Source organism: Crassostrea angulata, chromosome 7 (assembly GCF_025612915.1).
Source record: "Crassostrea angulata isolate pt1a10 chromosome 7, ASM2561291v2, whole genome shotgun sequence".
NCBI classification, from domain to species: Eukaryota; Metazoa; Mollusca; class Bivalvia; order Ostreida; family Ostreidae; genus Magallana; species Magallana angulata.
In genome coordinates this window covers 23,853,440-23,866,873 of record NC_069117.1, presented here as the reverse complement: position 1 = coordinate 23,866,873, position 13,434 = coordinate 23,853,440, and the positions used below count along the sequence as shown (strand labels likewise).

Sequence of the window (13,434 nt, the reverse complement as noted above, 5' to 3'; positions counted from 1 at the left end):
AGATTTGTACAGAATGTGTTCGTAAATGAGATTAATCAGTCCAAAACTAGCGCATTTTTTGTGCGCCGTAAATTGCAGTTTTTTACTATGGGAGGCACTGTAGCTCCCAGGTCGTCCATCCGAATTTTTTCAGACCGGGAGCTACAGTCCTGCAGCTACTTAACAAAAAGGCAGGGAATTGTACAATGGGTTTTGCAATAAAATGCTACAGCTGCATTATATTTTTTATAGTATGCAATTTAATGCTCTCTAAAAGATCCGTTCACAAACTTTGTATTCCACAAACAATATTTCATTGATGCAATGGAAATTTTTTCATCTTCCCAAAATAAAAAGTTAAGGTTTGCTTCAAATTAGTGTTGCACACGCATATGAAATACGGTATTAGAGTACTTTTGAGATTTATGAAAACTAGTTAATAGTTTGGGTCACAGTTTGGTAATCTTGCTCTGAGCAATATGGTCCATAGGGCTCTTGTTAGTATAATGGTGTCATTGTGCAGTAAAACACACTTATAACCAATGTTCCAGGGAAGTGCGTTTTTGCTTCGTTTGAAGCGTAATTCGTTATATCCGTGATCAGTCACAGGGAATGAAAATTACTTGGCTATAAATGTCAATTCATTATAGTGTGTTTGCTATAACCGTGTATTACTGTATTGTGTTTTTGTTTTTCAGTGTGTCTGGCTGGGTTCCACCTACAACAAGATGGTGAAGGATTACAAAGGCATGCTGAGGAAATGCCAACTACGACACGGAGTGGACAGACCCAAGACTCCATTCAGCATCCAGGACATGATGGAGTACCTGGAAATGAGGAGACGTAAGAGCCATTTATATTCAGCAGTAGTAATATCACTTCTTTTGCTTGAAATAATACCGGGTAATTGGTTTTAAAGTTTAATTTTTACAATTTTCTGTAATTTAAAATTGATGTTGATAAACAGTTCTGATTTTATATTTGCACGAACATGTAAGTTTTTGTACTTTGATATCATAATATTTGAAAAATCAATATTGGGCAGCCAGTTAAATGGCAGTACCGGTAATTTTAAATGATAAAAGTACATGCACTGGTATTTTTATAGTGGTATTTTAATTGTTAAGTATTTTTGATTGAAAATTTTTGTGATTATGCAGGTTATGAAAGTGTGTTTGACAAGAAAGCGTTTGGTTCTGAGCTGGAGGTGATTGAGTTGGAGTCATTCTTCAAGGAGTGTGACATGTACCCATCTGCTTCAGAGATCGACGAGGCCATAGATGTTGTTTTCCATGGTAAGGATTATCAGTTGCATTACTCCAACATTCCAACTCTGAAAATATCAAAATGACATCACTAAAAAATCATAAAATCGATGTAACTTAACTCTGTGATGTCTTTAAAATGAAGAGTCAGTTTTTTGGTTAAAATTATTGTTAAAGGATTTTCATTGATGAAAAGACACAGTATTAACTTTTTAGTTCAAAAATTAAGTTTAAAGAATTGTCATAAACTTACTGTTTTTTTGGGGATATATGGTAACGGGTAAGGGTTATCAAATCTATCTTCTGTATACAGGGAAATAGTCACCCATGTTTTATTTTCGCCCTTTCACTTTTGTTTTTAGTGGGCGAAAATAACTCTGTATGCAATAACTCTGTTAACATGTTAAATTGTTTTTGTTTTTGTGGTGAAGGTCAACAAGTAAAGCGTGGTTTGTTGAAACCTGAGGTGATGGAACTGGTCTTTTATATCTACACCCCTAAAGCGACAGGACTTCCAAACAATCGCCAGTCAACATGGCTCAATCCGATCATAGACGGGGTGGAAGCCAAAAAACTCATAGGTCAGTCAGCCAAATATGGCAGCCATTTATTGACCGATTTTGTATGTATATAATTTTGTAAGATCACAGAATTCATATGTGTGAAAAATGAGCAGATTAACTACCAGCATTGTATGGTGGGTTATTTTGGTAGTTGCAAAATTTTGAACAAAAAATGAAAATAACAAAGTTTTACATAATTTAATTTCAGTTTAATGTAAATAATCTTCAAAAGATGGGGTGGGGGGTCACGCTTCTTTTTTTGATGAAAGTTAAAATGTCTTTGTACAGTAGTTAATTTTTGGTGACTTCAATGTGTTTGAAATTCTGAGGACTTAGCGACAGCAAAATAATCCACTGTACAATATTTGACCAGCTGTACAAGCTCAGGGGCTCATAGGCTGACTGTGAAGTCAGAAACATGGCAAAGTCATCTTTTTAAAAGTCGTCAGTTTGATAAAATGATTGATTCACTGCTTACAGCCAATGCAACTGCCTCTGGCAACAAGAAAGGACAGAACAAGAGTAAGAAATGTGTCCTTATTGTAGAACTATTAGAAATCCTATCTTACTGTACTCTAGCTATCAATGCTTATGAATAGGAAAATATTGGAGAAAAATTGCAGATTTCCTGTGGCTGAACATGATTTATTGTAGAAATCCTATTTCTGTTGCATGGTGAACATGGACTATTGTAGACATGCTTTTTTTTTTTTAAATGCAGTGTGTACATTATTCTTTGTAAAAAAAAAAAAATCCTATCAATGCATGATAAACATTAACATCCGCAGAAATCCTATCAATGCATGATAAAATGCACCTCTGTAGAAGTCCTATAAATGCATGGTGTACATGAACCTTTGTTAAAAAACAATCCTATCAATGCATGATAAACATCAACCAATGTAGAAATGTATCAATGCATGATGAACTTATACTATTTTAGACATCCTCTTTCTATTAATGCATGATGTACATGAACCTTTGTTTTAAAATAATCCTATCAATGCATGATGAACATGAACCTCTGTAGAAATCCTATCAATGCATGATGAACATGCACCTCTGTAGAAATCCTATCAATGTATGAATAACATGAACCTCTGTCTGTAGAAATCCTATAAACATATTATGATAAACATGAACCTCTAGAAATCCTATAAATGTATGATGAACATGAACTTCTGTAGAAATCCTATAAATTTATGATGAACATGAACCTCTGTAGATATCCTATAAATGTATGATGAACATGAACCTCTGTAGAAATCCTATAAACGTATGATGAACATGAACCACTGTAGAAATTCTATAAATGTATGATGAACATGAACCTCTGTAGAAATCCTATAAACATATGATGAACATGAACCTCTGTAGAAATCCTATAAATGTATGATGAACATGAACTCTTTGGATACTTGACAAACATGAACCATTCTAGAAAACCCATCTCATGAACTCTTTCTTTCAATGTTTTATAAAATTGTACTATGTCATTGCATGATCACCATAAAACTCCTGTCATTGAAAAAATAAGAGAAGATACCCTATCATGAAATATTGCAAAAATACAACCTGATATACTAGTGATGTTGTCAATTAACTATAGCAAAAGCCTATCCATACCGGTATGTTATTCCTATTAAGGGATTATATGCATGAATATTATTGATATACCCTTTCTATATGTGTGCTGGATGCGGAAGTTATCCATCGGCTTGGTCTTGGTTTTCTCTGCATTATAATGAAATATACTGACACATAAGATTACGCATGCTGTTTATGTTTTATTTATTCACAGCTAAGAATGTTATTCCAACTGCAACTCCACACTTAAAAATGGGTAGTTCTATGAAAACTTGTTTTAATAATTGATAAGATGCTTTCTATTTTGGGTTTTGAGATTATGGTAACCTGGGAATGGAGTGTTATTTTAGTACATGTACCTGTATTTAATTGCATTTTTCTCCCGACTGCACACCTGGATATGAGTCAAATAGTGCTTGTAAATTTGTTTTTTCCCCAATCCATTCTTTTTTGTGTGAACTTTTTTCGTAGTAAGTTGCATATATAGATAACTTGTTACTTTATATAATTTCCCAAATCTTGAAAATCAGGCAGTGTCATTTAACTTTTTTTCTAAAACTATCTAAAACCTGTTGTATAGTGTGAATATACATGAAAATTCATCTAAAGCAGCCTCTTTCTTTTGACATTTCAACTTTCTTTTGACATTTCAACAGGAAGTGAATATGTAGAAAAAGCTCCACTGGAGGTCTGTGCCAAGCTGGTGATCGAATCTCGCCGCGAGCGACGTGAGAAGGAAAGAAAGGAGAAGGACCAGAAACTGACAGATGATCTGGCCCAGATGAAGGCCAAGCGTGATGAGGAGGCAGCAGAGAAGAAAAAGGTTGTCATAGTAACACCAGAGGAAGCAAAACAAGCTGCTTCCAGAAAGCAATGATCTGAAGTGTGAACGATCTATGTTCTGAACAACCTGAGGTGTTTGAACCTGAGAAATGTTCATAGGCACTGAGATCAAGGACTTTTGTGTTCTTATAGACTATGATTGACTGTGTTACATGGATGGTGCAACAGCATCATCTGAAATTTCTTACATCTAGTCCTATAGTGAGGAAAGAGACAGTGGAACAGAGCGATTGTTGTGTAGTGTACACAACTCAGTAACATTATTATACTGATACTAAAAACAAACTCTGGTCCAAGTTTTAACAAAAATCTAAGAATAGCAACAATAAGTTTAGTCGGTTTAACCTATCAAAAGTGTCTAGACTTATTTAGGATTTCTGTGAACGAGAACTGACCTTTACTGCATTGTCAGGAAATTGTCTGTGATATCTGGAAATCAGTATTATTATCGTTTGATGTTTTATCTTCTACAAAAAGTGATTTTTGTCATCATATTGTGATGTCTATGGTTAGCACAAATTTGAGAGTTGTTGAGGATATATCTCACGCTGCGTGTAGATTTTAGCTATTATGATATACAAAGGAAAGGAGACTCTATTCTATGTACTGTTATTTACATGTTTGACAAACTCCATGCATTTAGAATATTGACATTAGTATTAGTTATATTAGCATTTGAAAAAAATCACAAAATTCCACATCATTCCAATATACACGTATGTTCATATATTTATTTCTAGTTCATTTTTCATTCAGACAATTTTGATTGTATTTTTATATACATTTTGTAAATTCATTTGTATTTATTTTTGGATATCTTATTTGAAGAAAGAGCTGGAGCAAGTTAATCTTTGTGAAGAATTTTTCAGTGTTTTATAGTGAATGATTATATTCCAGTGTTAAAGGATTGTGCCTGACTTGTTTTTGTTACGGAGATGAATTTGTAGGATTTTGTTTTTTTCTGTAACTGTTTTATATTTGTATCCTTTTACTTTCTATTCGGAACAAACTGTGATACTTTTTACATTACATGAATAGTAAAGAGAAAAGTCTTTATTTTTTGTTGTTATCACAAACTTTCTGATGAACAATGTAAGCTATGAACAAAATAGAATCTAGGTCAAAGCCACTGTTGTCTATATATAATATACATGCTTAGTGCATGTGTTGTATATACATGTATAGAATCTCTGAACTATTCGTTCCTCTTGTGGCAGGACTTAGTTGGATTTGAGCCTCTTCAGCAAATTCAATGATCTTTGATCGTCTGCAATAATGGTTTCAACAAATTATTTGATAAATTATTATCAGATTCCCCTTTTATGTAGGAAAATGTTGTAGCCCAACCATAATGTTAATACCAACATTAACATACGATTCATAGTTTGAATCACAATTTACACAATATCCATGGATAAAGATTTGAAGGACCATCCTAATTATGATATCGATGTTGACGATATACATGACGACAGTATACATGATGACACCGAAATTGGTGTCACCAAATTATGACACCATAATCATTTGAACCACTGTTTACAAATCAAAATTATTAAATAATATATATTATTATACTTTCATGTTAAATACTGAAATCTGATTGGTTTAGACGCAGTTGATAATCCGTTCTATAAACCTCAGCGTTAGCAACACACTTAGCAACGGGTAACACAACAAATTGTTACATGCGCGTAAATTATGTGCGTACGGTTCACCGTGGAATTCACGTCATTTCTATATATAATCAGTAAAAAAATCTCTAAAATTAAGACATTCAGTATAATAAAATAAATGGTACCTGTTTGGGAGGATAACAGTTGAAATTGACACCCCTCGAAAACCATTGCATAGGCGTCGGAAGCAAATTGAAAGTGGGGGGGCTAGACTAATCCTCAGAAATATTGAGAAAAAAGTAACTCCCAAAATCATGGAAATCCTAATCCGGGGGGGGGGGGGGGGGGGGGGGGGGGGTAGTATACCTATGCTTCAAACAAAAAAACAATTACTTACCCATATTTTTTTTTCTTCCAAAATCATGAAATTCCTAATCCTGGGGGGGGGGGGGGGGGGGGGCTAGTATGCTTCTGAATCTAACTTCTCAATCTTTCAAGGTAAATTTCGGAACAATGATCTTTCCTGCGAGAAAAAGTGGGGGGGCTGAACCCTCTATCATGCTATGTTTCTAATGGTTAGGTCTAACTTGGCAAAAAAAGTGGGGGGGGCTAAGCCCCCCCTAGCCCCCCCGGTTCCGACGCCTATGCATTGTCAACCGACGCGAAGCGGAGGTTGACAATGGTTTCCTCGGGGTGTCAATTTCAACTGTTACCCTCCCAAACAGGCACTATTTATATATTGGTACATGCGCGTAAATTATGCGCATACCGTTCGCCGTAGAATTCACGTCATTTCTATATAAAAGCAGAAAAAAAATTCTCTAAAATTAAGACATTCAGTATAATAAAATAAATAGTGCCTGTTTGGGAGGATAACAGTTGAAATTGACACCCTTCGAAAACCAGTGTCAACCTCCGCTTCGCGTCAGTTGACAATGGTTTCCTCGGGGTGTCAATTTCAAATGGTACCCTCCCAAACATAATGTGCCTCGATATTGTATCGATATCGATGCAATAATGAGATTGTCAGCTAAATATCGTTGTTGGCGATACTGTTTTACAATCGTAGCCTATAGGTAATATTGTAATAATATATTGTTGGACATATAGGTGTCCAGTTGGTGCATGGCGCTCATAAACAGGCAAAAATTGTTATTCTGTTTTATAGATATACTTTAACAAATACCTTTTACCGTAAAGCATTGAGTTGTTGGCGATACTGAACCGATATCCATACGATATCGACGATATCATCACCAAGGTAAGGTCTCCCTTTAATGTGTAACACCAATTAAGTTAATAAACAATGGATGTCGAAATCGCATAAAGTATAGCATCCAAATAATCAATAACATTATTACTTCATGGCTAGATTATTTTTTTTTTAAATGAACAAATTCAACGAAGGATACATGCCACCCCTAGCCCTACAAAAATTAGTAAAATACTTTGTCTTGTTTTTAAAAAATAAACAAACGGGAAATGATATTTCATTATAATGTATTTTAAAAGTTGACTTAAGCCTGGCAAAAAGGTAAGACAATCGTCATATTCTGTTGCATTGGGGATATCTTTCAAGGGGCTGATTACAAGGGCACACAGATTGTCTTGAATAGCGCTGAAAAATAAGACCCGGCCGGAAATGGTGACTCCTATCTGAGTGAAATATTCTTGGATGAGACTTCAAAAACCATAGATATACCTTGCCTTTACCTGTGCACGGTTTAGATTAGATTCTACACTTCCAGCGCATCGATGTCTTGTGAATGGTCCAGGGCAGGGGATCGGTGTGTTCTTAGAAAAGACACGGTTGTCTAAAGATAACAAGATACGTTGGAAAGAAAATGACATTAAGATATGATAACATTATCTAATAGTAGATTACCACAACCTTTCAAAACCATATTTTGTGATGATAACAGGTTTTTCTCCTTGGACGACATTTTCTTGTCATACGAAGACGGTAAATTCTAATTACGGTTAAATTGTGCAGGCACGCCGGCGTATCCAAGATTGGCATGCTTCTGATCATTCGATGACATTTTATATTAAAATGATTAATCTTACTCTCAGACAAAGGAGCGAGAATGAGGGACTTTAGTTGGGGCCACTGAGTCGTTCAGGCCAATATTTGTCATGGTCAGTCTAAGACAAAACAACCGGTCATCATTACCCACAATTTACACGATCAGACGACAAAGCCCCCAGAAAGCGCGGGGAATGTGGGCACACGGCGGCCCTCGTTATGATTATTAGATATGAAAGGTGGTTATTGATGGTGATTGATGGCACACGTCATCAAACATCAGCAGCCGTACCTCGGGTTTTGTTAGCGTGCGTTGTTCTAAATAAAGAAACAAATATTGCTCTCAAGTTCTCTCTAGCTTGTTTGATCTCGTGTGGAACCATTAATTTCAATATTTCATTTGATATCTATGTACCATGTTGGAAGAACATCTTCGTTTCAAAAAGTACTAACCGCGATTTTGATTTGCATACATATTGAAATTAATATTTTACGATATATATAATCATGGCAAAATATTACACGAGTTTTTGTCATGTAGTTATTGAGAATCTTACTTCCAAGAATTCTCCATCCATTTTAAAATGTGGTACAGTGTATCCTGGTATAATCAAACGCATATATCACATTACATGTATTTATTATATATAAAAAGTCCTAAAACTTAATTTAGAACGGCATAAGAGTTCTTCCATAGTTTTGCAGTTTTATTTTATTCCCGAATACAAGCTACATTTGAGTATGATAACTTGCAAACATTGATTACCTTGATAATATTCTCATTTATAGATCATAGTTTTGCGAAAAATTACAGAATATTAGTACATTTAAAATATAGAATAGCCCTACTTTCATTTAGAAAACGCATGGGGAAATTGTTATCGATAAAATCGAATTGTAATAAATTCGGAATGTTTTCTCTTACGATGTCATCATGAACACCCATGAACTCCGTCTAAGGACAATTCTTAAACACACAAATCCAATCTGCGGTCTGGAACTTGGTATACAAACTAACACATTTATATGTTTAGTTACTATAATTATATTTATAGATCATAGTTTTGCGAAAAATTACAGAATATTAGTACATTTAAAATATAGAATAGCTCTACTTTCATTTAGAAAACGCATGGGGAAATTGTTATCGATAAAATCGAATTGTAATAAATTCGGAATGTTTTCTCTTACGATGTCATCATGAACACCCATGAACTCCGTCTAAGGACAATTCTTAAACACACAAATCCAATCTGCTGTCTGGAACTTGGTATACAAACTAACACATTTATATGTTTAGTTACTATAATTATATTTTGATCGATAAGAAGACAGTTTTCTTTCTAAATGTCGAAATGATAATGCATATTTGAAAATTGAGGGTATAGTTCCTTAGATAAGCGATATCTTACATTGTTCTGTAATAATTGCGTAGTCTGGCACCACGAGATTTGTCTCCAACATAACGATGGACCACGGACCACAAATAATATACAATCCTCTCTATTCCCGTGCATCCGTCATTTCTCACAACAGACAGCAAGAAGCTTATCAAAAGTGAAATATTCGATGGAATTCGTAGATCTTACAGCGGTCGTTTATTATCAGAACTGTTAATGTGTTTTTTGCTATTTTCTTGTATGTATATTTTGCTGACATTGATCTATTGAATATACAATGCATTGACATCATGATTGAAGTAATCAACTTCATGGATTGGTTCTATCAGAATCGCAAAAAATGGTGGATTAGAGGGAATAAAGCTGGAATCCTTGGGCCTCGTCATTGGTATATCTCAATTGGTTTTATCATGTAACAACCATCGCATACAAAGCCCTGTCTGGCGAGAATTCGGACGCAGATTTATTCATAGAATTCGAATGGTGTTCAAACGGTGACGTGACGCTGGGTATTTTGCAAATTTTGTCCATTCTCTTTGACGTTGTGACAGAAATTTCCCCCAGCCTCTCTTCTCCTGGGAACAACTCGACATCCGCGCGCGTGCACGGTCGTTCTTTGTGCTCCCGCGGTACTTGACTGTAGCGTTAAGTGGGCCTGGTGGACCGAGAGTCATCTAATGCTCAAACACCATAAATAGCCCAATAAATGTCCCGCTTCACGAGACCCGGTCCAGGCTCCTTACAGAGTCCGGACTCAAAACCAGCAGCACGCCTGTAGAAGGCTGACTTCGAAAATCATATGCTGAAGACTCAAATACTGAATAAAAATATTGCAACCTTTTTTGGTTTCTTTGTTATGCGTTCTGTATAATGTTAATAAAACGCAAACTCCGGCAAAATAGCACACTAACATTGAGATCAATTAATTGATTGTTGTTTGCTTCATTACTGATAGACATGTACATGTATGCTGTAGTATGCTCTGTACGTGGCACGTCTTGTACTATAGATGTAGGGTGTTTTACATTAAATGTAAAATAAAGACAGTCGTTAGAAATCTGCATATCAACGTCGCAAACCCATGGCCAGTGTCGCATACCCTTAGTGATTATGGGCTTTCTCTGTGAAATTCTCTCGATTTGATGAATAACCCATGCCCTATTCCGATTGGGTCCTTCACATCCTTTAAATTTAAATCCCGCCAATCGTACAACAAACGGCAACGTAAAGGTAGCATGTTTTCATAAGACTGAAAAGTTTCGTGGTTTTTCGTGAAACCGGCGAAACATCACAGTTTAACTAGTCCTAAGTTAGTTTCCTGATTTCTATCTTGGTGCATACAAAACCCTGTATATATGCATCACATATATCACTTGTAAACCATATACCGCACATCCTCGTCCAGTGACTCTACAGGCAACTAATTTTTCTGATTTTACTCGAATGGAACCGAATGCAAATTAGATTTGTTAAAGATGTTCGATTGGTTAAGGTAACGTGTCGCTCTGACTGGCCTACCAACAGTTCCACCATTGTCCTCTGCTACAAGCGTGTCAATTTCTCTTGCCCCCGGTAATTGATGCCAATTTCATCAATTCAGATTCTTCTTTTCATCAATTATTACCCCTTGTTTCTGTTCCGAGTTTGGCGTTTTCAAGAGCATAATTTGCATTGTAGATTGTGTGAAATTTTGATTTGTATAATTGGGGATGTTTGCTCGAAGACATACACAGATTGCGCGTTCTGATTTTCGCCGTACGGTACCTTAAACTCGATGTCGTGTATTTGGGTGAAATGAATGTAGTTTTCGAATTCTGTTTTAAATAGCAATGGCAATTTGTCCGTATATTAATATACACGGTTATTGAAAAAATGTCAAAGAAAGCATTTTGGGCTGAGTTTAGACATTGATGCACCTAAGTTATAAATATGATAGATAATGTCTACATGTTTTATGGTGTATTATTAAATTCTTTGATGTTGATCATACGTGAATCATTTCGGTATCAATCGAAAATTAGCTAGATTGAGTGATGACTGCAAGGACTGCATGCCCTGTCCGATTTCAGATTCGCAAATACATATATGATCCAAATATGAAAGAATTGCCTGTTCCTTTCTATGCAACGAACCAAAACCTATCTGCTGTAGCCAAAATCTACAAACTCGCTCCACCCAAATAAAACAATTTTATTTTATATTTCCTTCTCAAAACTATACATTATGAGGGAAGTATTTGGGGGTTAGGACTGTTAATTTACCCTCAAAGATGCTGTTTATCTTAACTCAAAATATGTGGTAGCTGCTCTGATTTTTAATTACCCAAACATAAATTAACAATTTCTCTGTGTTAATATCAGGTAATAACCGTGTTTCAAGCCACAATCTTCAAGTTATCACCACATTAACGAACTCTTATACCGTTACAATCAGCAGAAATATATATAAATGTATCTTTCTTTCTCTCCTAAGGCCTACATTTCCCATAAAACTTCTTTTATATCACAGACGTCTCTGTATAGTGTATCATATTGTAAAAAAACCCCGAAGAGTGGTAACATTTCTAACCAGATAGACTGGAGCGTATTGATAAAATACACATAAAGGTGATTTCAAAGGGCTCGATGGTCGTGGCCATTTTTAGACTGTATTGATCTCCTTTAGAAGAAGAGCTCTAAATAAAAGTATATTAAAATACTTAAATTCAAAATATAAAATATCTGATTTTGTTCTTATTTCTTTACTAAATGATAGTTTATAGGTAAACTACTCGTATCTTAGAATTTTAGGTAGATCTGATGGTTAATTTGTTGACTATCTAGCCTCCTCCATTTCAAAAATCTACATTACAACTTTCATCTACCCGGAAGAACAAAAACAAGCAAAATGGGATTCAAAAAATATATCAACGTCAAAAAATTGATGACGATTTTCACCGATGTTTCAACCATGCAGAATATACACAATAAAGCTTGTTTTTGCTAAGAAACCTCATTTTATTGCTGACATTTTAATGTTGGCTTTCACAGAACCTCCCTTCCGAGGGAGAGAAAAACGTCATGCCATGACTCTTATGGGGAGGAAATGTGTTTTATAAATATGGACATAATGGACATTTACTGCTTGAATCTGACTGTCAAACATGCTAATTTCTAAAGAATTGCTCATCACATTGTCTTTGTTTGAAGGGTTGTGGGTAACGTTTAACAACCCATATCTTGCCTGCTTCTCCTATGTAATCAACGATTGCTTTGTTAGTGCTATTACCCGTGCATTTCACTTCTAGCATGCTCCAAATGTTGCCATCTTCCACCGGAAATTTGGGTTTTTAAGGGCTAACATTACCAATTAAATGGCGAGTGACGACCAAGTTAGACTTCAGTGCGTGATTCTAGTTCCATCAATCTGGTCCCATCCGAGCTGACCGGAATCCATTGACAACTGGTAAAATGTCCATGGCATTTTGTTTGGCCATTTTTCCGGAATATTGTCAATAGAAGGCTAGAGTGGATTATGACATAATATGTAATCCAGCAACACCCAGGTTAGAAACCATTGGTTGTATATTGGACAACTTCCGCAATGGTTAGGTCAGCAAATTCAGAGTGACGTCAGCAGAATTTTTGTCAAAATAGAACATCGTCTCTATTAATATTTTTGAAAATATATTTATCGCCCAATGTTTAAGAGAAGTGGGTTACATGTTTGTTACACATGCTATGTAGTTAAATGATTTTTGCAAAGCAATTAAAGATAAATAAAGCAATTGGTGACCACCCTCAACCCAGTAGGAGACCCCTCAGGATGGAATGTTGTTTGGGATAGCCCCCCCCCCCCGTAATAATGTTTATCTTTTACACGTTTAAGATGTTGTACGCGTTCTGTAAAATGTTTAGGGACCCAGAAAAAACCCGGATCCATGATCCCCCTTCTAGAGAAATACAAGCTTACCAGAATAAATAAGATTGCATATATAAAATTTGGTTGATTAAAACAAAATGTACGCATAGTACCACAAAACTCAAGACCTGTCGTCGCTAAATTAAATAAGAAGTGAAAGCTGTGTTGATCAATGGCAGCCGCCAGGGGCTAGAGATTCAGAAGGTAGGAACTAGAGAGAACGTCCGTCGAGGGATTAATTTTAGATGAACTGCC

General features: G+C 35.5%; 1 protein-coding gene and 1 long non-coding RNA gene across 2 annotated transcripts in view; one reads left to right on the top strand and one right to left on the bottom strand.

The window, feature by feature from the left end:
- Window positions 1-5,293, top strand: part of LOC128192659 (uncharacterized) — a 55,032-nt gene extending 49,739 nt beyond the window's left edge. The window contains exons 51-55 of the mRNA XM_052865527.1: window positions 678-822; window positions 1,140-1,274; window positions 1,676-1,825; window positions 2,288-2,329; window positions 4,051-5,293. Of these exons, the coding sequence (XP_052721487.1) occupies window positions 678-822; window positions 1,140-1,274; window positions 1,676-1,825; window positions 2,288-2,329; window positions 4,051-4,271 (693 nt within the window). The 3' untranslated portion in view covers window positions 4,272-5,293. The remainder of the gene's footprint in view (window positions 1-677; window positions 823-1,139; window positions 1,275-1,675; window positions 1,826-2,287; window positions 2,330-4,050) is intronic.
- LOC128192661 (uncharacterized) lies at window positions 1,176-9,873 on the bottom strand. Its single transcript, XR_008244559.1, has 3 exons — window positions 9,292-9,873; window positions 7,567-7,667; window positions 1,176-1,312 (listed from the first exon to the last, which is right to left on the bottom strand). It is a non-coding gene; the product is annotated as an uncharacterized LOC128192661 (long non-coding RNA).
- Window positions 9,874-13,434: the final 3,561 nt, after the last annotated feature.